The sequence below is a fragment of the Prionailurus viverrinus genome, chromosome B2 (genome assembly GCF_022837055.1).
Source record: "Prionailurus viverrinus isolate Anna chromosome B2, UM_Priviv_1.0, whole genome shotgun sequence".
In the NCBI taxonomy this organism is placed as follows: domain Eukaryota; kingdom Metazoa; phylum Chordata; class Mammalia; order Carnivora; family Felidae; genus Prionailurus; species Prionailurus viverrinus.
In genome coordinates, this window is record NC_062565.1 from 115,936,197 (window position 1) to 115,961,913 (window position 25,717).

The 25,717-nt window shown below is 35.3% G+C and overlaps 1 protein-coding gene across 2 annotated transcripts in view; it reads right to left on the reverse strand.

Annotated features, from left to right (window-relative positions):
• Positions 1-25,717, reverse strand: part of PTPRK (protein tyrosine phosphatase receptor type K) — a 556,609-nt gene that overhangs the window by 124,861 nt on the left and 406,031 nt on the right. For both annotated transcript variants that reach the window (XM_047859222.1, XM_047859220.1), the window contains exon 8: positions 1,327-1,629. In XM_047859222.1, coding sequence (XP_047715178.1) covers positions 1,327-1,629 — 303 coding nt within the window. The remainder of the gene's footprint in view (positions 1-1,326; positions 1,630-25,717) is intronic.

Sequence of the window (25,717 nt, forward strand, 5' to 3'; positions counted from 1 at the left end):
TTCTGAAACCTAAACAAAATTGTGGCCCTATTGATAGGCTGTTCAAGGAGAAGTTTAGAAGGAGATGGAACCTAAGAGATTATCTTATTTAAACTTTTCACACAGAGATGAGAAGTGGAAATCTAGTGGAGTAAACAGATTGGGTAAGGGAACAGTTATTCGTGCCAGGACTGAAAGTTCACGATTCCTCACTCCCAGCTGATCTTTGCCTCCATTCACTAAATAGCCCACTTTTTCCCTTATATGCTTCCATTCATCATGGTAAATTTTGAAAATGAAACGTCTTACATTGAAATAATACATTATTATTATTATCAGAATATCATCATTTGTACATACTTTTGGGAAGGGCACATTTTTGTTGAATCAAGAAATATATTCATTAACATTAATGACAAACTATATGCTACAGTAAATGTGTGCATATTATAATATTAATATAAATGTTTGTCCCTATTATTTAATCATTGTGAAGTAACACACATAGAAATTGGACATAATGTAGTTAAATTTCTTAGGTGGTAATAAAATGGATAAAAGATGATGACTTGTCAATATCAATATTTAGACTTAAAGATACAAACTTCAACCTTCTTTTCTATTTAAACTTACATAAATCCATCTAAAAATGAGTGGAATAGGTAAATAGTGCCAATTAAAAAAATTTTTTGACATTTATTTATTTTTGAGAGACAGAGACAGAGCACAAGTGGGGGAAGGACAGAGAGAGAGGGAGACACAGAATCTGAAGTAGGTTCCAGGCTCTGAGCTGTCAGCACATGGCCTGATGTGGGGTTTGAACCCACAAACCATGAGATCGTGACCTGAGCTGAAGTCAGACGCTCAACCGACTGAGCCACCCAGGTGCCCCTATAGTGCTAATTTTAAGGAAAATTAGGAATATGAGGAAAATAAGGAAAATGAAAGATGCTATTATTGGTTTGTAAGTGCAAAAAAAAAACACACTAAGTTTTAACCAAGTGCATTTCATCAATCAATAGGTAAATGATACAATGCCACAAACAGTGAAAATTATTTTTGTACAGTTGATAGGAAAAATTTTATTTAAACTTTGGTGTAGTTGTTATTTCTCTAAAGTATAAAAACAAAACATTACAGGGATATTTCATCTAGTATTTGATGCTACTCTGAAGAATATTAAGCTTTTTTGTTAAAGACAAACTGTTTTCAAAGTTAACCTCGTTAAGAGCACGTAGCAGATTTCAGAATCCAATTCCATTTTGGTTACTCTACGGAAAACTGTAAGCAATTACATAATCCTGTTATATAATTGCCTCTTTTTAAAATAACGAAGTATGAACATACCATCTTCATCAGTTTGAATAATCGTCTCTTCACTCTCTTTCCTGCCTTCTGGATTGGTTAGGATCATCTTGAGGCTGACATTTGTATAAGGTGGCAGATGGTTCACAACATGCTGAGGGGCTTTGGGGTCCATGTCCAAACAGTCTGCCTTGCTCTCATTGTGACCACGGAAGTAATGGTAGCAGATAGTGACATTAAAAGTGTGGCACCGAGTAATGTTATAACCCAAGGATTCCCAGTCCACAGCAATGCGTCTTGCCTGTATCTCAGCAATCTTTAAAGTCTTTGGGGTTCGCATAGGTTCTGAAAAATAAATCAAAGATGCAGACAGCTGTCAACTTTCCAATGAATAATCTTGGCAAAATGAAACACTGAGCATGACATATGTGTAAACCTAGGAAAATTTAGAAGTCATCTTTTATTGTCATTTTCTTTTTTTACTCCTGGTCTTATTCCTGAAAGTTTCAGTCAGGGGCTGTGATTTACCAATAGGAAAAGAAATGTAAAATGTTGGCAATCCATAGTACTCAGGAACATGGCGGAAAAACAAAACTCTGAAAATGTGGCCACAATGCCTTTATGGTTATTGCTGTTGTTACTGCCCAATTCCCTGTCTCTCTTTTTTTTTGTCATTACTGAGCAAGTGAATTAGCTAATATATCATAATGGATAAGAGTCAACACGTTCTGCTCTATGATTTGTCATGTCACCAAGCTATGGTGTATACTAATTAGTCTAATTGTAATACTAAACTACCATTTACCAAAAAGTGACGCAGATATTAATTAACATTTATTATCTCAGTAATGATGTTGTTCATCAAAGCAGAAAAATATCTGAGAAAAATGGTGAGAACACATGTGGATATTCACATTGTCATCTATCCTTCTTGATCTCTTTCTATCTTTTTCTAGGAAGCACTCAGGTCTGACAATCCAGTCACTGTCACCCAAACCAAACTGGGAGGTGAATTTCCATTCAACTGGAAAATGCTGGCAGAACTAAACACTCTAAAGACTGGAGTCTATCCATCACTGCTTCCCAAGTGTATTCTTTCCTCATGCAAGACTAACTTTAATTGTCTAACTTAATCAAAATAATTACTCTATGAAAGTCATGGCCATGGCAAAGTCTACACAGTAAACAAACCAATACAGAGCAAAGCTTTAATACATAGATTTGACAAAGAGATTAAAGTCAAGGCCAAGGTCAAAGTCCTGTTTGTATCTTCCTTAACTCACTAAGAATAGTCAATGCTCTTGCTAAATGCAAGTCAGTAGAAGAAAAAGAAGGAAAATAAATAATACAAAAAAGCCCAATTTGGGTGTTTTTATAAATTTTCATTTTTGAGATTAAAATCTCAGTTCTGTAAAAATAATCAGCATGGTATACAGATGGCAAGCCCAAACTGGGATTCCAGTTCAATGTATTATATGTGCCATCTGAAACACACTCTCGTGGCCATTTAAAACTTCAAAAGTACAAAAATACATACATATATATGCAAATTAATCCTTGGTAGAATCCAATGGTTAGGTTTTAAATGCTGTGTGCCAGTCTTCTGATGAATCACAGTATTCAGTCTTCTTATTTTATCACTTTTGTTTTACGTGTTTTACATTAAGCCCTGTAAGTAGGCTAGAAAAAAAGATTGTGGCTTTCTAATCATTAAAAAAAGTCTCTTTATATGTTTAGCTCATGCTTACAATTTCCCCACCAGGCACAGGAGTGAGGTGATGACACATACAGTTCAGTCCAGTAAGAGTGAAAACACATTCTTTGGCACCAAAGATGACCAGGCAGTTGTAGGCAGTATCATCCTAAAATTCCAGATAAACTTTCTTCCTGTCTGCTAGGTAGCAACCTGACGCAGTTTAGGGGCCTTGTTCAGGTTAGGCCATACTTTGTGACAGAATATCCAGAATAACAAAGTAGGATTTCTACCCAAAATACTTGGGAGTATATGAATGAAAACCTCCCATAAAGTAATGAGAACAAACATCAATAGATATTTACTGCTCTGTTTCAGGTTTCCTTTAAATCTACTACTTATATCCTTGAAACACCTCTTGTTTTGAATCAGAAATTTCCCCCTTTATAAATTTCTCTATTTCCAAGCCATCACTCTCTTTCATTCTTTTCATTTTATCCCACTGTTCAACTTGCACTTGCTCTGCATTCTAAGACAATTTTAAAAGCGTAAAAAAAAGTGTAAAAAAAATTGAAGAAGACACAAATAAATGGGAAGATTTTCTGTGCTCATGAACTGGAAGAATTGATATTGTTAAAATGTCCATACTATACAAAGCAATCTGTAGATTCAAGGCAATAACTATCAAAATTCCAATGGTATTTTTCAAAGAAATAGAAGGAACAATCTTAAAATTTGTATATAAACATTAAAGACGCTGGAAAGCCAAAGCAATCTTAACAATGAAGTACAAAGCAAGAGGCATCATGCTCCCTGATTTCAAATTACATTACAAAGCTATAGTAATTAAAACAACTTCTTTCTGACACAAAAACAGACACACAGATCAATGGAACAGAATACAAAGCCCAGAAATAACAACCCATGCATATACGAACTATTATTCACAGCAAAGTAGCCAAGAATATACAATGGGGAGAGAACAGTCTCCTTAATATAAGGTGTTGGGAAGGCTGTACAGCCACACAAAAAGAATGAAACTGGACCATTATTTTGTACCATATACAAAAATTAACTCAAAATAGATAAAAGTCTTCAATATAAGACCTGAAACCATAGAACCCCTAGAAGAAAATATAGGCAGTAAACCCCTTGACATAGGTCTTGGTGATGAGTTTTTAAATCAAACACAAAAAGTAAAAGCAACAAAAGGAAAAACACATAAGTGGGGCTGCATAATACTAAACAAAAAGCTTCTACTCAACAAAGGAAATCAACAAGATGAAGTCACCCTACTGAGTGGGAGAAAATACTTGCAAATCACATATTTAATAAGGGGCTAATATCCAAAATATATAAAGAACTCATATAACTCAATAGCAAAACAAAATTTTTTTGATTAAAAAGTGGGCAGCATATCTGAATAGACATTTGTCCAAAGATGAAATACAGATGGCCAACAGGTACATGAAAAGATGCTCAACATCATTAATCATCAGGGAAATGCAAATGAAAAACATAAGGAGATATCACCTCATACCAATTAACATGACTACTATCAAAAAGAAAAAATAACAAGTGTTGGCAATGATGTGGAGAAAAGGGAACCCTTGGGCACTGTTGGTGGGAATGGAAACTAGTGCAGCCACTATGGGAAACAGAATGGAGTTTCCTTAAAAAAATCAAAAATAGAACTACCACATGATCTAGCAATTCCACTTTTGGGTATTTATACAAAGAAAACAAAACATGGGAAAGACACATACACCCCCATGTTTATTGCAGCATTATTTACAAAGCCAAGATATGGAAGTCACCAAAGTGTGCATGTGTATATACATATGTACAGTGGGATATTACTCAGCCATAAAAATAATGAAATCTTGACATCCGTGACAGCATGAATGGACCTTGAGGGTATTATGCTAAGTGAAATCAGTCTGGCAGACAAAGACAAATACCATATGTTTTCTCTTATATGTGGAATATATAAAAATTTAAAAATAGAAAAGAAAAAAATGAATGAAGCTCATAGATTCAGAGGATAGATTGATGGTTGCCAGAAGTGGGGGTGTGAGAGTAGAAGAATGGGTAAAAAGGTTACACATTTATTTGTAAAAGTCAAATTAAAAAAAATGTAACAGTGCTAGAGATGTATGGCATAACTTCATTGGAAGGAGTAAGGAAAAATTTTACCTAAGTAACTCAGGAAATTAGTAGAGAGTTTAAGACAACAAACAAACAACAAACAAAAAAAAAACAGTGGATATTCCTAGTAATGATTTAAAGTTTATAGATGACTTTATGGTGTAGTCATCATAGAGAGACCACATTTCTGAACAGCAAATGTAGAGGTCTGTTCAAAGAAAAAGAAAACCTGTCACACCTGTCAGAATGACTAAAATCAAATACACAAGAAACAACACATGTTGGGAGGATGTCGAGAAGAAGGAACCTTCTTGCACTGCTTCTGGGAATGTAAACAGGGACACTCTATGAACCAATAACCACACTACTGGGAATTTATCCCCAAATACAGAAGCATTAATTCAAAGGGATACATACACCCCTAAGTTTATGGCAGCATTATTTACAATAGTCAAATTATGGAAGGAGCCAACTATCCTGGATACATGAATGGACAAAGAAGAGGTGATATATATGCAGAGTAACATTATTCAGTCATAAAAATAATGAAATCTTGCCACTTGCAACAACAAGGATAGAACCAGAGTATTATGCTAAGCGAGGTAAGTCAGTCAGAGAAGGAAAAATACCACATCATCTCACTCACATGTGGAATTTAAGAAACCAAACAAATAAGGAAAGGAGGAGAGAGAGAGAGAGAGAGAGAGAGAGAGAGAGAGAGAGAGACAAACCAAGAAACAGACTCTTAACTACGGAGAATGAACTGTGGTTACCAAACAGAAGGTGGGTGGGTGGGATGGGAAAATAGGGGATGGGGCTTCTGTGTACACTTATCATGATAAAAAAAAATCCTAGGAACAAAATAATAAATTAAAAAAGTAGACATATGAATGTGAAAAAAGCAGAAATGAAAAGTATTAAGGAAAGAAGAAATTATTTAACACTGTATGGACTAACAGTCTCAAGAAGCAAATCTTAGGGATGCCTGGGTGGCTCAGTCAGTTAAGCATCCAACTCGAATTTGATCTCACGGTCCTGAGATCGAGCCTCATGTGGGCTCCGCACTGGGAGTCTGCTTAAAATTCTCTCCATCCCTCTCCTTCTGTCCCACCTGCACATGCATATGTATCTTCTCTCCCCCCACCTCAATAAATTAAAAAAAAAAAAGAAGCAAATCTGAAATCTTCTTGTTATATTACTGACTCTATATATTTCTACGTTTTCTCCTAAGCTAATCATAAAATAATTAAAGAATTTTCCTATTATAAGTTCAGATAATTATCGAAATATATAGAAATGTTCTTCCAACTAATCTTATTGTATTCAATTTCTTTTTGCCTTCTGGCTTCTTTTATAAAACCCATCTATGGAGGACTGCAAACAGGGAATGTATGTGTTATTTAATTCTGCTCTAGCTGAACAGCTATTGGGACTGCTTGAAGAAGTTCTGAACAGCCCTAGAGCTAAGGCAAAGTTTGTACAAACGTGGTATTTCTCTAGGCTTGGCAGAACAAGATGGGATGCCACTGTATCCAATAGTGAGGCACTCAACGTCAGAAGCAGAAGCAACTCACTACCTTCTACTTTCTTAAACTCATAACCAATAGATATATAGATAGATAAATGCTAGATAGCTTAAACACTGTGAAAGAAAACATTAGATCTAAACCCTCAATACTTATATTTGTATGAGTTGGGAAAAATTATATCTATAGAAGCAGTATGTAAAAAATACATAGGGTTCACTTTGAGAGTGAGAATCTTGTTTTAGTGTATTTTTAAATGCTGCTTACTTTGATACTCATATTTTTAAAATTCTCATTTAAAATTTGGGAAGGGTAGCTTTATAAATACTATACATCTGTGTATAAATACTGTACATCTGTGTATAAACCACGATCATAATTTCAGTAACCAATACTTTATTAACTGGTGTAAAACAGAAAGAGTTGTGAAAAGAAATAGTTTTCTAAAAGACAAAGATCCATTCTACAAGGTCAATATGGTATTTTAAAATCTATGCTTATTTCTCACAATGGCTTAAATAAATGCCACAAAATGTACTGTCATTACTAAAACAGATTTAAAATATAATTTTACTTTCATCTAATGTAATATTCAGAAACACACAGCAACAAAGTAAACACACACACACAGTAAAAAACTCATTTTGAGCTCTATGGCATCTGCAACAACCCAGAGCAAGTCACTGTCTAATTACATTTTCTCTTAATTGGCATGTGCTCCCCCCCACCTTTTTTTCTAGTTTTTACTGAGGTGGGACCTTCATAGCTACACACACACACACACACACACACACACACATGTGTTCATGCATGTATATTTATAGACACATAAGGTACATATATGTACACATACATACACACATACGACAGGCTCTCTGCTATGCAAACCCTCTGAATTCCATGAGGTCTGCTGTGGGTGGGCAGCTACATGCACATAGATTTTTATATTAGAGTATAAATAGCAGAGACTTGAGACTGTTCTACTATGATATTAATTTAGAGAAAATTGTATCAAAGAATTCAACAACAATTACCTAAATTCCTTACTCTGATCCATTATTCTTGTGCCTTACAAATACCTTCATTGTATTTCTGACACATGAATGCACAAATAAAATTTTTAATTTTCTAAATTGAAATAAATAAACTGTCATAGAATAACCTGAAGTAGAAGGATATTTCTGAAAACTCACTATGTTAGATACAAGCTGGGTATAAGTGCTGTTTTGAGGACTAAATAATTTGAAGAAATGACCTAGCATGGTGAATGGCACCTGGAGGCATCACAGTAAATGGTATCTGTAATAAGCAACATAAATAACCATAATGATGATAAAACAATGGCGATCACATTCATTAACGTACTGTCAGGTGTTTTGATATGTATTAAATGTTCTTTCTTCCCAGTTTTTTACTTCCCATTTTCAAATCTTTGTTAAGTATTCCATACAGGTGACTTTATAAAACAGTTCTCTTTCTCTCTCATTTTTGCTTTTCTAGGAAAAGGAAATTTGGGAAAGACACAAGGCATTGAAGAAAGGTGTGGGGCAAAATTTTGGCAGAAATGGGAAAAAGTACAGCACGGGATCAATCTTCATGCGGTAACAGATCATATGAAAATATTTTGTATAAGTCATCCACCTATTATGAAACAAAAAAAGATTGCCTATTTAACATAAAGGGTACAATACCAGACACTGTGGAGGATGCGGAAGTGAAAGAACAGTAATAGGCCTGAAGGAGCTTAACATGTATTTAGTAAGGAAGGTACCTAAGAAAAAAAATAAAGAAGTAAAGTGCTATGATGTAAGTGTAAAGATGGTATATGAATAGCATAAAATACTACAGATCTTAACAGATAAGGCAAGAAGAACTACAGTCATAATTTGGGTAAACAGTACAAATCAGAGGAAAACAATGTAAATCCCATTTGGTTGCTGAACAGGTTATCTAGTGGGAGATTATATAGGAAAAGTTGATCGGGAAAAGACTGAGGATACTTTGGTAAGAGATCTAACTTGATCTAAAATGCTATGGGGAGTCACTGAGCGAACACAAAATTAATGTAATCAATGAAATACTTTAGAAAACTTAATTTGGAGGTTGTATCAAGTGTGCAGGCAGTGGAGGTAGAGAAATCCAAAGATAACAATGTGTTAGGGGAGAACAAGGGGGCAAGAAGTAGTTTGACTTCAATAGAGAATGGAGGTAACTTTGGGTTGGAAAATGGTGAGTAAAGAATAGCTCAAAGTTAACATGGTGAAAAACAAAATGAAGTCAAACTCTCTAAAACATTCTACTTTATGACATCTGTGTTCAACATATACCCTAATCCAACTCTTTCCGTAAGACTTCAATCTGGGGATTCAGACTGGGTAAAATATATGAGATAAAAACTAAAGACACCAGAAGAGGAATTAAAAAGGTTTAAGGCCATTTGCGATATACTTGGAGGACAGTGTTGGGAGGTTTACACTAAGAAGCAGGTAAAGAAAATTAACTACAAGCAAAATCTAGTCTTTTGCTATCTATGCTTTAGCTAATGAGTCAACTCCTTTTATTAAGTGCCCTGTGAACAGATGTGCGACCAAATTGGCATAAAACCCTTTTCCATTCATTCATTTCCAATAAATCCTAGGAAAATACTAACCTGTAAATTAAAAAAAATGTGATGAGAAATGTCAGTATTATCTGGCTTCTTTGTCTTCCCTTCCAAACGTTGATCAGCCAGCTTTACTAACTTTTCTCATCCCATTTTTTCCTTATATTTGTTATCTATTTCCTAATTGTTACAGTGAAAATGGCCACATAAAATCAAGAATAAAAATAAATGGCAGAAAATTTACCTATCAAATCTATAATCAGGATTATACAGTTTAAGGAAGTAATATATCACTGCCCTTACTTAAATTCTAAACAGATCAAACTTGGGATTTATGCCTGTAATAATTTTTGTGTCAAATATTTAACCTAACTTGATAGGATAAAATGAAGAATTACTTAATAATTCTCTGAAGGTTAAGAGAAATAAAGGCGACATGAACAGACAGAACATGCTGACATGATTTAATAAGTGGTTCTAGATAATAGATAAAAGGGAATTCAATTTTTTTTGGTACTGGCTAAACAACACGTGACATGACAGGTCAATATCCATGTCCTTTTGTAGTGATAATCTCTAGTTATTCTGAAAGAGTTGTGAAAACAAAAGCTTTAGCAGCTACAAGAGAATCAAGAGCAAAGATCATATTACCCGAGAATCAGTTTTTAATGATAAAACTTATTATCCAGCTGTCAGTCAGAGAAAAATAGAAGATGTCCCAAAGCTCATGTCAAGAAAAAAAAAATCTTGTCAAAGATGTACACAAACTGAGAACACTGAAGCATGACAGCAAGCTTCCGTGCTCCTGGCTGCCTTTTCATCAGAAATCCTAGAAGCTGACTGCAAAGCACAATTTTCATTCCATTTATCAAAACAAATACAAGGAAAGTGAATTTCCTGACTGCCAGGGAAAATATTTGTTAAAGTAAAAAAATTATTGAGATGAAATTTCTGAAAAAGGTGAATTAAAAAAAAATACCAAGGAAGAAAACATTGGCATACCCTCTAGGAGGAAAAACTTAAGGTCTTTGGAAGACATTGTCTTTACTTTTCTCTACCAGTGCTTTGTGTTTTTATCCTTTTCCTTATGGTAAGGATTGAGGATAATCAAGGTTTTACATTGCACATCTTTTCAATCTCATAGCATCATTAGTCTTGCCAAAAAGATTTCATCTCTGCTCCCATGGGTCAAATTGAGTTAATGATAAGTTGGCCAGATGACTTGATTAGTACTGTAACATGAGGGAGCCTCAGGTCCAGGACTAATCACAAACCAACTGTCAGCTCTTCTGGCTTTCTGGCTGTGTTGTTAAAATGACAAGCCTGGACTCAGGGGATATAGAATGACAGGGTGTATGGCTCCCTAGCCCTCCCGCAGAGTCACAGTAATATTTACCCAGCACCATCAGAACAATACTGAGCACATCATCAAATTAAACCACAAAATGTCATTTTCATTGCTTTCAAGAATCTGACTGAAGTTTATCAGATAATTCTAATAACCATAACATTTGCATCCTCTCTAAGATAATGCTAAGGAAATCATATGATTTTTTTGGAGAATAAGAATACCAGGCTGACAAGGAAAAAAGACAAAGATAATTCTTTTCCAATAGATGAATCTTACTGAAAGTCTTATCCATGAATCCTCATTCCCCCCCAAAAAGAGCAGTTGAAAATCTGGGGCCTCTTTAATGGTTTTTTCCTCTTAAATATTTATGTAATAACATTAGACTGTGTTGGAAGAAACATGTGATTACCATCAATGAATCCACTTCCATTTATCTGTGATATTGCATATTCCACTATGTTTTAGAATTTAAATAAAACTTAAGAAATAAAAGTCTTTATAGATACCTGCCTATATTTGAATAAAGCACAAAATAGAAAAGGTATTTTTTAACTTATGGAAGAAACAAGAAGGCAGTAATTGACTCCTACTTTAAAAACAAACTTTGTTTAAAAACAAACTTTGGGGTGCCTGGGTGGTTCATTTGGTTAAGATCTGACTTCAGCTCAGGTCATGATTTCAAGGTTCGTGAGTTTGAGCCCTGTGGGCTCTGTGCTGACAGCGCAGAGTCTGGAGCCTGATTCAGGTTCTGCCTCCCCTCTCTCTCTCTCTCTCTCTCTCAAACATAAATAAACATTAAAAAAAATTTTACATAAAAAAAATAAAAATGAGATTTATCTTTTCATAAAAATATTTAGCAACAGCATTAAAAAGACAGAAAAAAGTAGGGTGATTTCTATATATAACCCTAAAAAATGCAATATGGAAACACAATATATAGTATAAAAAATAAGATGGCTTTAGGGGAGCTGTATATAGCGATGACAAAACTCCAAGGAGACGGTCAATGCCTTTTTTTTTAAAGTTTTTTTTTAAAGTTTATTTATTTATTTTGAGAGAGAGAGAGTGAGCAGGGGACGGGCAGAGAGAAGAGAATCCCAACCAGGCTCCAAGCTGTTATTGCAGAGCCCGAGGTGGGGCTCAATCTCACGAACAATGAAATCATGACCTGAACCAAAATCAAGAGTTGGACGCTTAACATTCTTAACCGACTGAGCCACCCAGGCACCCCTTCAATGCCTTTTTTATCCATAAAAAGAATGTAAGTGACATAGTTCTTAGGTTGTCCAAAAAAATGAGGTAAATTTCTTATATGCTGAGCACACTTGTTTGGCCCATAGTATATATGCTTGGAAATTTTATTTTCTGAACAGTAAAGCAAATCATTTCAATACATGTTTAACTTCAAAAGCTAACGAGAATAGAAGCTAAGAACTCAATTCTGTGTAGCAGTTACAATGATGGCCCCAATTCTTAACTTCCTGCGTTCACACTATTTACCATGGGATTTTGCTCACACTGAAGAAGTGGGGTCTATTTCTCCATTCCTGCTTGCTTTGGTCAAGAGAATGCGGCAAACGTGATGGCGTGCTGGCTCTCAGCCTAGATCCCAAAAAGTCCTGTGAGTTCCTGCTTGTTCTTACACGTCTACCATCACTTCTAGAATAAGAGATACAGGTGGAACAGAACTGAGTTGCCCTAGTTGTAGTCCAGATGTTAGTCTAGATCAGCCAATAGCCAGTCCACCAACAGATCTGTGAGATAGCCAAGATCATCAGAGGCTCCTAGCCAAGCCATTCCAGAAGTATGAGTAGTACATACTTGCTTTATGCCACTTATGAGAAGTTGTACTTAGCTGTTGCTCAGCATTTTGATATAATCTCTATTCCTAATCTTTCTACCTGGCAAATTATCTGAATGTTTGTTTGAAGACTATGTCAGCGATTTCTCCATTGAACAGTATTTTACAAATTTCATTTCTCCATAACGGGTTGTGTTGAGATGCTACACGCTTATTTAGTATTTTTTTGTAATACTAGTAAGTGCTTATTAAATGCTTACCAAATGCCAGATATTATGATAGATGATGTATGATTTAAAAATGGCTTTAAATGAATTTGTTTTTGTCTTCATTTCCTGTATGCTCTTTGAGGATAGGTTCATTTGCTCACTATGCTCCCACAGATGCTAATATATTAAATGTTGGACTAATAATTCTGAGTAAGTCATGTCAATACTTTATTCTAAACTATAATAACTGAGCTAGTAGTTTACCTTACTCCGTCACTGAGACATAATATTTATTAAAATTGCTTCATTTGTCAAATCAATATGACTTTGTAGGCATATATAAAAGTGAATCTGTAATTGTTTATTTTTTTCTTTTGAATGGATAGATCTGACAGAAAAAGAGTGCATTTACACATATATTTTTATCCAAACACTTCTAACAATGCTTCGATGCAGAAATAGTACATGTTTTCCTCAATGATATAACTCCCTTGTAAACATCTTACATCTGTCCTTGAGTCAGTCAGTGATTTCAAACTAGAAAAATCATTATAAAGTAAAATAGTTAATGAAATGTTAAGACGGCCCATTTTAAGTGAAGCTATCCCCACCCCCATAAACAACATTTACATTATAATGATATTCTAAGCATGTATGGCCCATTTTGCTCCTTATAAAGATTCTGACTTTAATACATCAACTTTGGTCTTTCATTCCTTCTGCAAACTTATGCAATAGACTAATTTGCTTTTGATCCCATTTCTGAAGAAAGAAGAGAAACTTCTAAATTACACAATAAAAAGCTACAGTATACAAATTTCAAAAGTGATAATGGCTATTGATGCACTTTAACACATCATTTGATTTTGTAAAATTCAAGTGTCTGGTAACATGCTTGCTTCAGGGGAATGAAAAGACAGATAAGGACTGCAGGGTTGATGATTATTTGTCCATTTCCTTTTCTGAAGCCACCGTTTATTCTATGCTTTCATGCATGATTAACAGCTTGCAGATCCTTCACTTGTAATCAATAGTTGTGAAGTTTTATATTAGGTTTAGAGATTAGACAGCCTTGATTATAAATTTTATCGATTTGTACAGCTTAGCTGCAGAAATCCCTGTACATTTTTCAGAGATTAAATTAAAAGGAGATATATGGCCTACACACACTAGAAATGCCAGTGTGATTATAAGGTGTGACCTCTTTATACTCATCCCTCTAGATGAATAAAACCTATCTAGTGCACTAAAACATGAATCAGCATGTCAACAAGCATCAAGCTAAGATAGTAAACACAGTGAAAATGTGACAAAAAGAATTACTAAACTGCAAGGAAACCTGCCTAAGACTATAATTAATACAGGAGACTTCCAAGAATTAATTGCTTCAGCTCATTTGTGAATTAGGAAATTGACAAAGATAAGAGGAATGAACTCCTTAACTCCTATCTGGAAAATCTGAGCCTGTATTAAAACTAAAGATTCATGATCTCCTAAGATCAAGGAAGAAGGACAGTATTTTTTTAATTACTAGGAAAATAAATATGGTCATTTTAAAGTTAGTGAATAATGACTATAAAACTCATAATTAAATCAGTTTTATGAATATCTCCCCTTTAAAACCTTTTAAAGCACCACTAATATTTTATGTTCATTATCTTAGGTCTGAGATTGTCCAGAAAAAAAAAAAAAGAAACATTTTACACTCAACAAATATGGAGGGAGGAGCTAATATTTTCCACCTTCAAAATTTTCTTTTCTCTTTTAATTTTCTATTACAGTTTCTCTATAATACAGCTGGATCTCTCCCTGAACTCCATATTCACAAATCCAATTGCCTACCAGATATTGCAACTTGGATGCCTAATGGGTATCTCAAACAAAATCTGTAAAACTGGGCTAGTGTTATTCCACAGCCTTTCATGCGACAGTCTTCCCATCTCCAGAAAATAACTCTGTACTCCACGTATCCAGACCAAAGCCCTGGAGTCATCCAAAGGCCGTTTTTCATTTCACACCTCATATCCATTTCATCATGAATTCTTTCCGTTCTCTCCGCAACATATGTTCAAAATCTGACCACTTGTCACTACTTCTACCACTATTTTTTTAATCTTAGCCACTATCACCTCGGGCTGTAATCAGTCAAACTGTCTCCTAACTAAACTCAAATGAACCCCTGTGCTCTCATTTGCCCCTCTTCCACACAGTTGTCAGAGGGACTCTGAAGACCCTTCCAGTGACTGCCCACCTAAGTTAGAGCAAGAGTGAATGTCAGTCATCACAACGGACCTCTGGGTCTTGCACATTCCACTCCCCACCCCATGCCCCTGCCTCCCCCATAAAAGGAGGCATCTAGCTACATAAGAGCAGGGAATGGGACTGAACAACTGTTGAAAAAGGCAGAAATTACCAACCACCTCCAGGATGCAAACAGCCAGGGAAAACCCCGGGGAGCACACATACACTGCTGCCCTAAAATAACCTATAGCTTCAATATAAATCATTCACATTGTGGCTTTGACCCCCACCTTGTGGGGGATGGCCGCCATGACAGTTCCAACAAGGACCATACTGGGCCCCAAACTTCCCCTACCCAAAGGTAGGAGGAATCCCTTAGACGATTGGAGGCAACCTCAGTCAGAGACCACCCTGGCTCTGACTCATAACTCATAAAAGTACAAAAAACCAGGACAACCTGACCCCTGGCACAGTTCTCTGCTCTCCCACCTTGAGAGTACACACTCGCTTTGACTACTATTAAACACTTGTTTGCTTAAGAGTTTGGCTGGGTATTCTTTCTTGGCCGAATTCAAGCACTGAAGCCGGGAACAGGACTCATTGCTAACAGCCCCACCCCAACCTCAGGTCCCACTGTCCTCAGTCTAATCTACTCTTTAGGCTCGGCTCAAAGAAGTCTCTGGCAGGGGCTTTGGACTTCCTCTTCTCTCGGTCTAAAATGTTCTCCCAAATATTCACTTCTCTCACCCTTTCTACTGCTACACAGCTTTACTCAAATGCCACTTGCTTAGTGAATCTTTCCTTAAACCTTCTTTTTCTAAATCCAAGATCCACTTATGCTTCATTTTCCTCCTTAGCACTTATTGCCATCTGACATCACCTATAATTTAGTTATTAACTTTATGATTTCTTGTCTTCTCATACTAAAATGCTAGGTACAAAAACACTATTCAGGACATATTTGGAGTTGATGAATGAATGGACGGATGAATATATGAATTAATGGATCTTTGCATCTTCCACAGTCAGTAAGTTCCTGAGACATAATAAAATGAGCTACAAATTTTTGCTGATTGAAGGTTACTTTAATAACAGAAAAGCCACAATTAAAATTCTATGTCTGAATTTAGTTATAAAATGAAATTTAAACTACTGACCATATGTATCCTCTAGAAATAGCATTAACATATTTAATGCTTAAGAAGCAAAGTAACAATTTCAGTTTGAATAACAAAAATGTCAAATTACTGGAACAAATCAAGTGACAACAGGGCGAAAAGGTTACTGCAGAATCTTTGAAAAATGAAGGTAGAAAATCTGACAGAAGGAGTATACATTTAATGTTGGAAATTTGAAAAGTACATTAAAAATTTTATCCATCACAAATATCAGGCTAGTATAATGACATTCATTTTAAACTGCCTTTTAGTGTTTTTTGATCTTTCAAGTATTTTTCTTATTTTCCCAACTAGAGAGCAAGTTTCTCCAGGGCAAGGAACATATTTACTACCTCACTTATTTCTTATTCAGTGCTAAGCATAGAGTAAGAATGCGATGAATATGAATATATTAACTTTAAGCAATTTTACCCTAAAGGAGTTGTTATGAAATCTAAGGACTTTGAACATTAAATATCAAAATAATCCTCATCAAGGCAGAGAAAAAAAAAATCCTTGAAGTCAATGGATGTTAGTTTCAAAGCATAGGAAGAATAAACTTTTGGTAGCTTAGATTATTTGATATTGCAACTTAAAATTTAGATGTTCTCGAGTTTTAATTTGTAAACAATTTATTTTGTTTTAAGTTATACTGTACAACACATGGTGTCATTAAAAGCTTATTAAACATCTTTTTTCATTCGAATGGAGACTTAAAGAATTGTTCTTTAATTACAGCCTGCATCAGGACTGTTTACAGGGTTTCCTGTCTGTCAATCGTGCTCTGGGATTCCTGGGGTCAAGAACATTTGGGCACAGCTTTCATTTATACTAGTCTGTTTCACTGGCTTAGAACAAGTTTCACAAGAATACTGCCCGAGTCTCTGTGCTTCTACACATGGTATATTACCTAAATGATTGAATGTAGCCATAATGGGAGAGTAAAGACCTCTATTCATACGATAATGTATGTGTATGACACAGGTTAAAGGGAATAAGCTGTGGAATAAGACTTCCAGTTACTTAAGTGCAAATTACTTAAACATCCACATGCATCATTCCTAAATCCATGAAAAGGGGAAAGAATAGTTACTTACTTCAAAGAACTGTAGTAAGGATGAAATAAAATGTTACAGGTGAAGTGCTTAGAAAAATACTTGGCACACTGTATGAAAAAATGTGGCTATTCATTTTATTGTAATTCTATATTAGGGGTCTACTAACATTACTACTTAGAGGAGTAAAATCCTGAAGATGTTTGGGAAGAGATTGTTTCTCTGTTCTGTTGTGTTCCCTGCCCACCCCCCCCCACCCCACCTCTCCGAAACTGGATTACCTGTTATCTGTGGCTATATAATCCATTTTCTACCCCAGATAGAAAATAAAAGCATTCACTTATAATTTTCAAAATGTAAAGTTAAATAGTTTTTGAAAGAAAAAAAAAAAAGCATGGTTTCTGGATTATTTTGCCTGTTTTCAGGTCCTTGAAGGTGTATGTGCATAAGATACTAGGGAAAACATCTAACTAGAAATAAAAACAGTCCCCAAATCTAACAGAAATCTAACAAATAGAAAACTTTAAAAAGAATAGATAATGCTTCTAAACATAAAGCTTTTCTGCTAAACTGAATCCCTTGGGCCTACCCACTCATATTCATATGTGAATGCAAACCCTTTCTCTGCAAGTGAAGTTTTCGATATATCATTAAACACTAGTACTGAAAATTTCAAGAATTCTTGTTTTGAATGTAAAGCTAAGGGGAAAGCTGTTTAAAATGTTCTGTTGTTTATTTATCTTCCACATGAATGGTTGCTCAAGGACATTTCCAGCAACCAAATGTCATGATCAAACTAGCTATTTATAATATTCTAAAATACTCTCATGCTTTCTTGGAACATTTTAGTGTGTCTTTTACAAATGTAAAGAGTATTTGGTGAGTCTGAGCACCTAATAAAGGGTACTGTACTATGAATTCTTCAAAACTGGGTTCAGTTTAAAGAAATATCCAAGTAGTGAAATTTTGATTCTTTTGAAATTGTAATGATTTTTCTTGAATATAGGAAGTATAGCCAGTCACCTCCTACTAAATTCTCAGCAGTAAACTAAAGTCAAAAATTCAAATAACTATACTTCAACAATTAAGGTTAGTTATAACTCACTTCGTCTTAGGATTTTTGCTTGCTTGTTTTTTTTCAAAAAAATTACATAATAAATGGAAGGCCTTAAAAAGTCATTAAAGTATAGTAGTCAGCAATTGAGGTATGGCTGTCCATCTCATTTCCTTTTTTCTTTTACATGCTTTGAGAATGCATTTTTGTAGCATTTTCTAAAGTCAAGTATAACTCATTTGTCCATTTCATCAAGGAATGAAGTACACCAGAAATATATATTTTAAAGACATTTTGCAACATTTTTCTTACAGCATTCACAGTTTGATTATTATAACCATTTAGGGAATGCTTTTTCAAAAATATCATTCATACTTTCCTGACATCTTAAATACTGTATATTGAAAATATTAACTAAAACACTTATTCAAGTTCATCATCATGTTTGCGTTTTTTTATCTTACTCTCCTGGTAAAGTTAATATTGTCTAACATGATGTTTCTTAGGCTTTTAGAATGTCTTCTCTCTTCCAAGGGAACTGTGCATTTTGCAAAGACAAAAATTATGCCATTTCTCTTTGCATTCATCATTGATTTAAGCACAAGGTCACGTAGTAGATTCTTACTTAAAATTAACCTATTGAATGAAGAATAACTTCTTTAGTTTTCACGAAATGAACACATTAAATCTGTTTCCTTTAAAGACAATCATCTTATCTTACAGATGCCCCTTGAGTGAGCAGAAGCATGTATTAGGACCTGTAACCCAAAGGAGTACAAGGCAAAAAATGATGGGGAAATAAATGGTACTTATTCAATGCCTTTACATAGTAGTTATGTTCAAGTAAACAAACAAACAAACAAATCATCAGTTACTTTCAGTTCTTTATATCAAGAACTGAAACAAAAAAAAGTATTAACAGTATGTCAACTTGCCTATTTTAAGTTACACATGTACTAATTCATCACAGTTCTTTTAAAACTATAATGAAAATATCTCTGTTAAAAAATAACACGATGACATTTTGGAAAAGAGGGATTTTCAGGCTTCTGCAGTGGAAAGCCTGATTCTTCACTGCCGCTCTGCATCACTGGGTGGAGATTCACATTGGGAGACAGACTTGAGATGACACTGCCTGCTGAGTCAGATAGCAGCCCCCTTCATGGGAACACGCCAAGGACCCTGCAGCAAGAGGCCCCACTTTTTCTTGGACACAATTGCATTTCTTTTCATTTGTCAACCATCTCATCATGGCAATTTTCTTTTCACTTCACATGGATCTGAAAGTGATCTCAACTGCTTCACGATGTTACCAGGTCATGCCAAAACCAAACCAAAGCCTTTATTGTAAGCAAAAACAGACTTCAGTCAAAATTAGTTGTTCCTAAGCACATTCTTAAGAGTCACTATTGTTTTAGTGTCAATATGGCACTGTTTAAAAATTATACTGTTATTGCTTCCTCTCTATGCTAAAATAACAAGCGAATCTAATCATGTTAGTGAATAAAAATGAGCCCAGACAATGAAATAGCGTCGGTAAAAACCCAATAGACTAATAAAAGATACATAACAAAATTTTAGCCTTTTGATACGATTACACAGTGTGCAAAAAAGTGTAGAGTCATTTAAGTATTAAATCCATAGTGTGTGCTATGTAAAAAGCGTTAGGTGTATTATTTCATTTAATGCTCAGAGCAAATCTAAAAGACCAGTATTTTTCCCCCATAATTTTATAAAACATGAAACTGACAATAGGAGGGTACTGAGTAACTTATTGATGGTGAGCCAGAATTCAAATCTAATTTTGGTGACCCCTCAAAAAAAATACTGTTTCTAACAGTGTACAAAACTTATATTAAGAAATCTGGAGAACATAAGTAATTACATACATAAAGATTTCCACTGAAAGAGATTAAAATTTATTAGAACACTTTTAATGTAAAATGCCTACTATGTTCTCGTAGTTACATTTAATTTATACTATTGCTATTATAGCTCTTTAAATAACATCAGAGTAGCTAAATACAAATGAACAGCCACATCAACCTTCTAAATGAACGCTATCCTTCCCAACTTTGCCCCTTTTCATGTTTCAGAAGTTTGAAATGTAAGATTAATTATGATTTTCAATGCAACCCACTTACATTCTTAATAATTGTTACATTATTAATGGCACACACCTGCCATTCAGACGGTGCTGGTCCAGTTCTCTCATCTAACTTATTTTCAAGCTGTGTGTGTTATTATTCGCACATGTTAAATTTGCTTTTTTAATTGGTACATTTTTGTTGCTATACAGCAACAATTAAAAATGTATCAATGTCTCAGAATTGGTTCATCAAAGTCTAAATCCAGTGGTGAACATAAACATATCCAATTCCTTAACATAAAGAATGAACAAGAGTCAAGTGTCAAAATATAATGTGAATCTCTTTGTGCCAGGACAAGGATAAAAAAAAAAAAAAGGACACAAGCACAAAAAGTGAAGCACAACTTGAATACTTGATTTTCTTATGCTGGTGATGCACTCATCCCTAGCTCTGACTGTATTGTCTATAATAAATTGTTGTCATAGTGGCTTACATCGACTGATACCTTCTGGTCATTTTCAAAACAAGTTCAGCAACCTCTGTAGTAAACCAAACAGACTTTTACAGAAAGAGAGCAAATAATGTTTTCAATAGTAATAGTGATAACAAATGACTCAAAGATGAGGAAAGACCAAAACTAGATTTCAAATTTATGCTATTCTTAAAGGTGTATAAAGCCACTAGGAAAGTTAATCGTCAATATTATGCACTCAAAAAATGAGGAAAGCTATAAGCCAAATGTCTTGTCAATGACCATTGTTAGAGATTGCATAATGTCAGCATGGGAGGAGCTGTATGATGTAGAAGAACAGTGGCTGTCCCTTGTAAGTAGTAGAAGACATACCATTTAACATTTGAACAAACCACTGATTACAGAGGATATACTCTTGATGAATGAATGGAATAAATAAACTCGAGGGCACAAAGCTCTATAAATTTTTGACCCCAGTCATCCCTGAAAACCAACACTACATACAGATGCAGCAACAAGGTGTGGATTCAACGCTGATAGAACACAGCTATGTATGCAGAGGGGAAAGCTGGCACTTTGAAAAGAGAGTTAAATAAAACTCGAATGTTAGTACAGATACTTGGTTCATTGAGAACAGCCACGAGTTAAGCATAATACAACCTGATCCTGACTCGATGTTGAAGGAAATAATAAAATGGTGAATATAATTGCCTTGAATCTTCCATGTATTGAGTGTGTGTGTGTGTGTGTGTGGGGGGGGAAACAGGCAGTGAATACAAGAATGCCTTTGCCATACTCAGGTATGCTGATTATGGAGGTAAAAGAAATTCACATAGGTTTCAAATTGAAGAATGAAAGAAACACATTTCTTCCTGACACTGATCACACTATTACAAACCATGTCAATGATTTTGAGTGGCATGCCCAAATAATCCGATTTCAGCAATATATTCAATTTATTGAATTGTCTAAAACTATTATATCAGAGCTATAACATCATCATATTTCATTTTTACGATCAGAAAGGTTTTTTGACATGACTGAACAGCAGTACAAATAACACAATCACAAGCAAATTTAACCTAATTCAACGCATAGTGGTTTTCTACATTTGTAGAGGAAGAGATTGGTGTTCTATTGGTAAGTATATTTAAAAACACATTTGGGGCACCTGGATGGCTCAGTTGGTTAGCATCTGACTCCTGATTTTGGCTCAGGTCATGATCTCATGGTTCGTGGGATATAGCCCCACGTCGGGCTCTGTGCTGTCAGCACAGATTCTGGGATTCTCTTTCTCTCTCTGTCCCTCTCCCAATTGCTTGCTCTCTGAATATAAATAAACTTAAAAATAAATAAATAAAAATATACCCAATGCTGTAATGAAATATAAAAACATAATTTCTAGGGGTGACTCGGTGGCTCAATTTGTTAAGCATCCAACCCTTGATTTCAGCTCAGGTCATGATCTCACAGTTCATGAGTTCAAGCCCTGTGCCAGACTCTGCACTGGCAGCAAGGAGCCTGCTTGGGATTCTCTCTCTCCCTCTCTCTCTCTGCCCTTCTCCTGCTCATGCTCTCTCTCTCTCTCTCTCTCAAAATAAATAAATAAATATTTAAAAAAAAACCATAATTTGTAGCGCCGAATACAACAACAACAAAATCCATTAAAATCGATTTTATTATTATGTCCTAAATTCAAACATTTAACTCTCAAGCTTCTGAGTAGGATATGCTTGCCAACTGAGAATCTGACAGTTAGCTAAAAGTACTTTACAATAAAATATCTATTCATCATTTCTGGTTCCACATTAGAGCCAAACATTCAAAACTGACAGTCACCAAACATTTGCTAGAGACCATTCTCGTTGACCTCTAAGTTAGTACTTACTAAATTAGAGAAAATAAGGAAAAGAGAAAACACAAAATATATCTAGAACTTAAGACATTTCTCAGAATATTTATCTTTAAATCTATACACAAGTAATAATGAAACTTGCAGTTAATGACTTTTTTCTGATATGAAACAAATATCATTTTCAGTTTAAGATATAGTTTTACTCTGTGTTTTCCAAGTTGCATTAAACGCCCTATGTCCTCTGTAGATACCAAAGTTATGAGTGACACTGATGTACTGGGTAAAGTTCAAATTCTTTAGCAAAGTACATGATGCACTCGTTGATCCAAGCTTCTCTTACTTCACTGTCTTCACACCATGGTCTCCCTCTTCATGTTTCTGTATTACCAATCTACCTGTAGTTCTCCATATCCACAGGAGTATTTCTGACCTTCACAAATCTGTTTTTGCTGTTTCTCCTGAAGTATATACACTCCTTTCTCTGATGGCCCCTCCCACATTCAACCATTTCATCTGGCTAATTTCTCCAGCCATCCTTATTATCACTCAGCTCAACACTATCACTTAGCCTTTTTATTTTTATATCAGCTCAGATATTCAATCCTTCTTTAATCCTATATATCTTCCTTGCTCAATTAAATGCTGTTATAATGCTTTTTGATACTGTTATCATAGAATTTATACTTTTAAATTACTACTGCATATGCCTACCTCTACTACTGGAATGTGAGCACCTCTAATTGTTTTATTGTTGTTGTTTTTTATTCCCAGAATCCAGCACAATGTCTAACATATGGTGGGTGTATCTACAAATGACTCGTGATAAAATGAATGCTCAATTCTACCTGTAAGGTAGATCACTACTCTCACTATCCATGTTGGAATCTGGTGAAATAAATCTTGACAAGCCAGACAGCTGGTTATGAGGGCAGGTACAGATTCCCTTAACAAAAAAATTGCTTTTGGAAACTGACTCTAGCTTACTATTCAAACTTTTTAATATGGCATGCTTAATTTGTATTTTGTTTTAATGACACCAAGTCCTTGCTCTTTGCCCTTACTTTGGATTACACTGAAGAGAAATTTAATGAAGAAAATGGGGGTAAAACATCCAAAAATAACTGCATTCAGGACTGTATACACGATACAGTTTTCTAAAGTATATATTATAACTTTTTTGGATGAAAACACACAGAAAGGAAAACCAAGTCATTGAAAAATTAGTACTTTTTAAAGTAAATATGAGATCTTGGCATTTAATTTTATGGCGGAGAAAACATGTTTGAGCAAATTGCAATGAATTTTTGATTTAGTGAAGGGAAACCATTTGTTTTTCAAAACTGTGGTACAACAGAAGCATGTAACAAAGTCAACATAAAAATAACTGTATCACAGGTTCCCAGCTCTGGGAGAGTTCTCCACAGGTTATCTGGGCTGGCAAGTCCCTTGCCTTGGCAAGATCATTTTCAAAACAACAGACAAATGCATCTGTGTACTTGAAAAAAAAAGCCTCTAGGGGAAGAAGAGTCATAATCTCCCTTAATAATTCACTAAGCCAGTTTTAAACATGGTACCTAAATATAGTTTAACACATAGAGTTCAGAGGCCATATTCTTTTGCTTTCAATTTAGTGATGAACACGAATAGCCTAAGTCACTGAGTAGCTGCAGTTTGATTTCTGACAGGCAACTCAAAATCATGTCAGTAACTGAACTCATCATCTTTCCCCCCGATAGTATCTTTTCCCAAAGAGGCTCCTCTCTCTATAGGCATCCGCTCATTTTCTCAAACCCAAGAGTTACCCTGGATATACTAATTTTTCTCCTCTTCCATACACATACCAAATCAAGCTCCAAATCCTACTAGTTTTTCTCGTCTTCCATACACATATCAAACTAATCCCCAAATCCTACTATTTGTTACTCCAACACTTATCCCTTCCTCATTACTCCTAGGTTTCATTTAGAGCAATGAAAGGGCCTGCTAACTACACTCCTTACTTCCAATTCGATGTGCCTTCTCTTGTTTCTAGTAACACGGGGAAAAAAAACTCTTGATGTAACAATCCTACAAAGTTGGACACAAAATGCATCTGTGGTGTTTTTTCAATTAAAAAACAATACGCATAAGTAAACCCAGACAGGAGTAAAATTTAGTAAGAATTACAAAGTACTGTTGTTAACTGTTATTTTGTGTACATACAATAAGATACTCCTACACATATATAAACACACACACATATGCCTACTAGCCTTAATAGCATAATGTAAACATCCTAATGGCATAATAGTTTAATGAAAGTTGTGATGAATGTTTTAAAGGAAAACTAAAAGGAATTATGACAACATACAAGAGAGCTTTGATTGGTACTAAGGCATCAAGAAAGACTCCCTTGAAGAGGGGCCAAGGCAGTACATTTTGCAGGATGCAAAGGAGTTTATTAGTCAGGTGTTGGGGGAATGCCTCCAGGCAGGCACTTCGTCTGAAGGCTGAGAGGCAGAGCACAGGGCAGCACAGAGGGGCCATGGAAATAAAGGCAGGTAGGGTGGGAGTGTAGAGTTCGGGCAATGAGGTTTGTGAAAAAGCCAATGCCCACATCAAGCTGTACCATTATGTGTAAAGATCACAGTACATAGGATTTTCTGCATTCACCAGTCTGTTTATACACGTGTCTTCAATCTTGGTTGAAAAATTAAATGAAAATACTGTTCTCCAGGGTGATAGTCCCAAAATGTATATTATCATGCCATTCCTGTTCCCTTGTCACGTTCAGGATAATGTCAAACGGTCCTGAATGCACACCAGGCACTCTTCAGTATGGGCACGTTCTGGCTGTTGGCTGCACCTCTCACCACACCCCACAGTCATGCTGGTCTCCAGCCAACCTGAACTGCTCAGTGTCCCTGGCTGGACACAATCACCTACTCTTTGTGTCTTTTAGTCACACTTGTTCCCCAGGATCCTCCAGGTCATACATGTAGGACAATCACAACTAAGGTCCCAGTTCCTGTGTAAAGTCCTAGGCAACACATCTGTGCTCACCATAAAATTAGGATTCTCCACCCTGCCTGTTTTCCCATGTGTTGCTTCATGGCACAATTCAAAGATACATTTGGATTAAAATGTGCAGGATGCCAAAAAATATGGCAGTGTTAACAGACACAAGGGAAATGATTTTA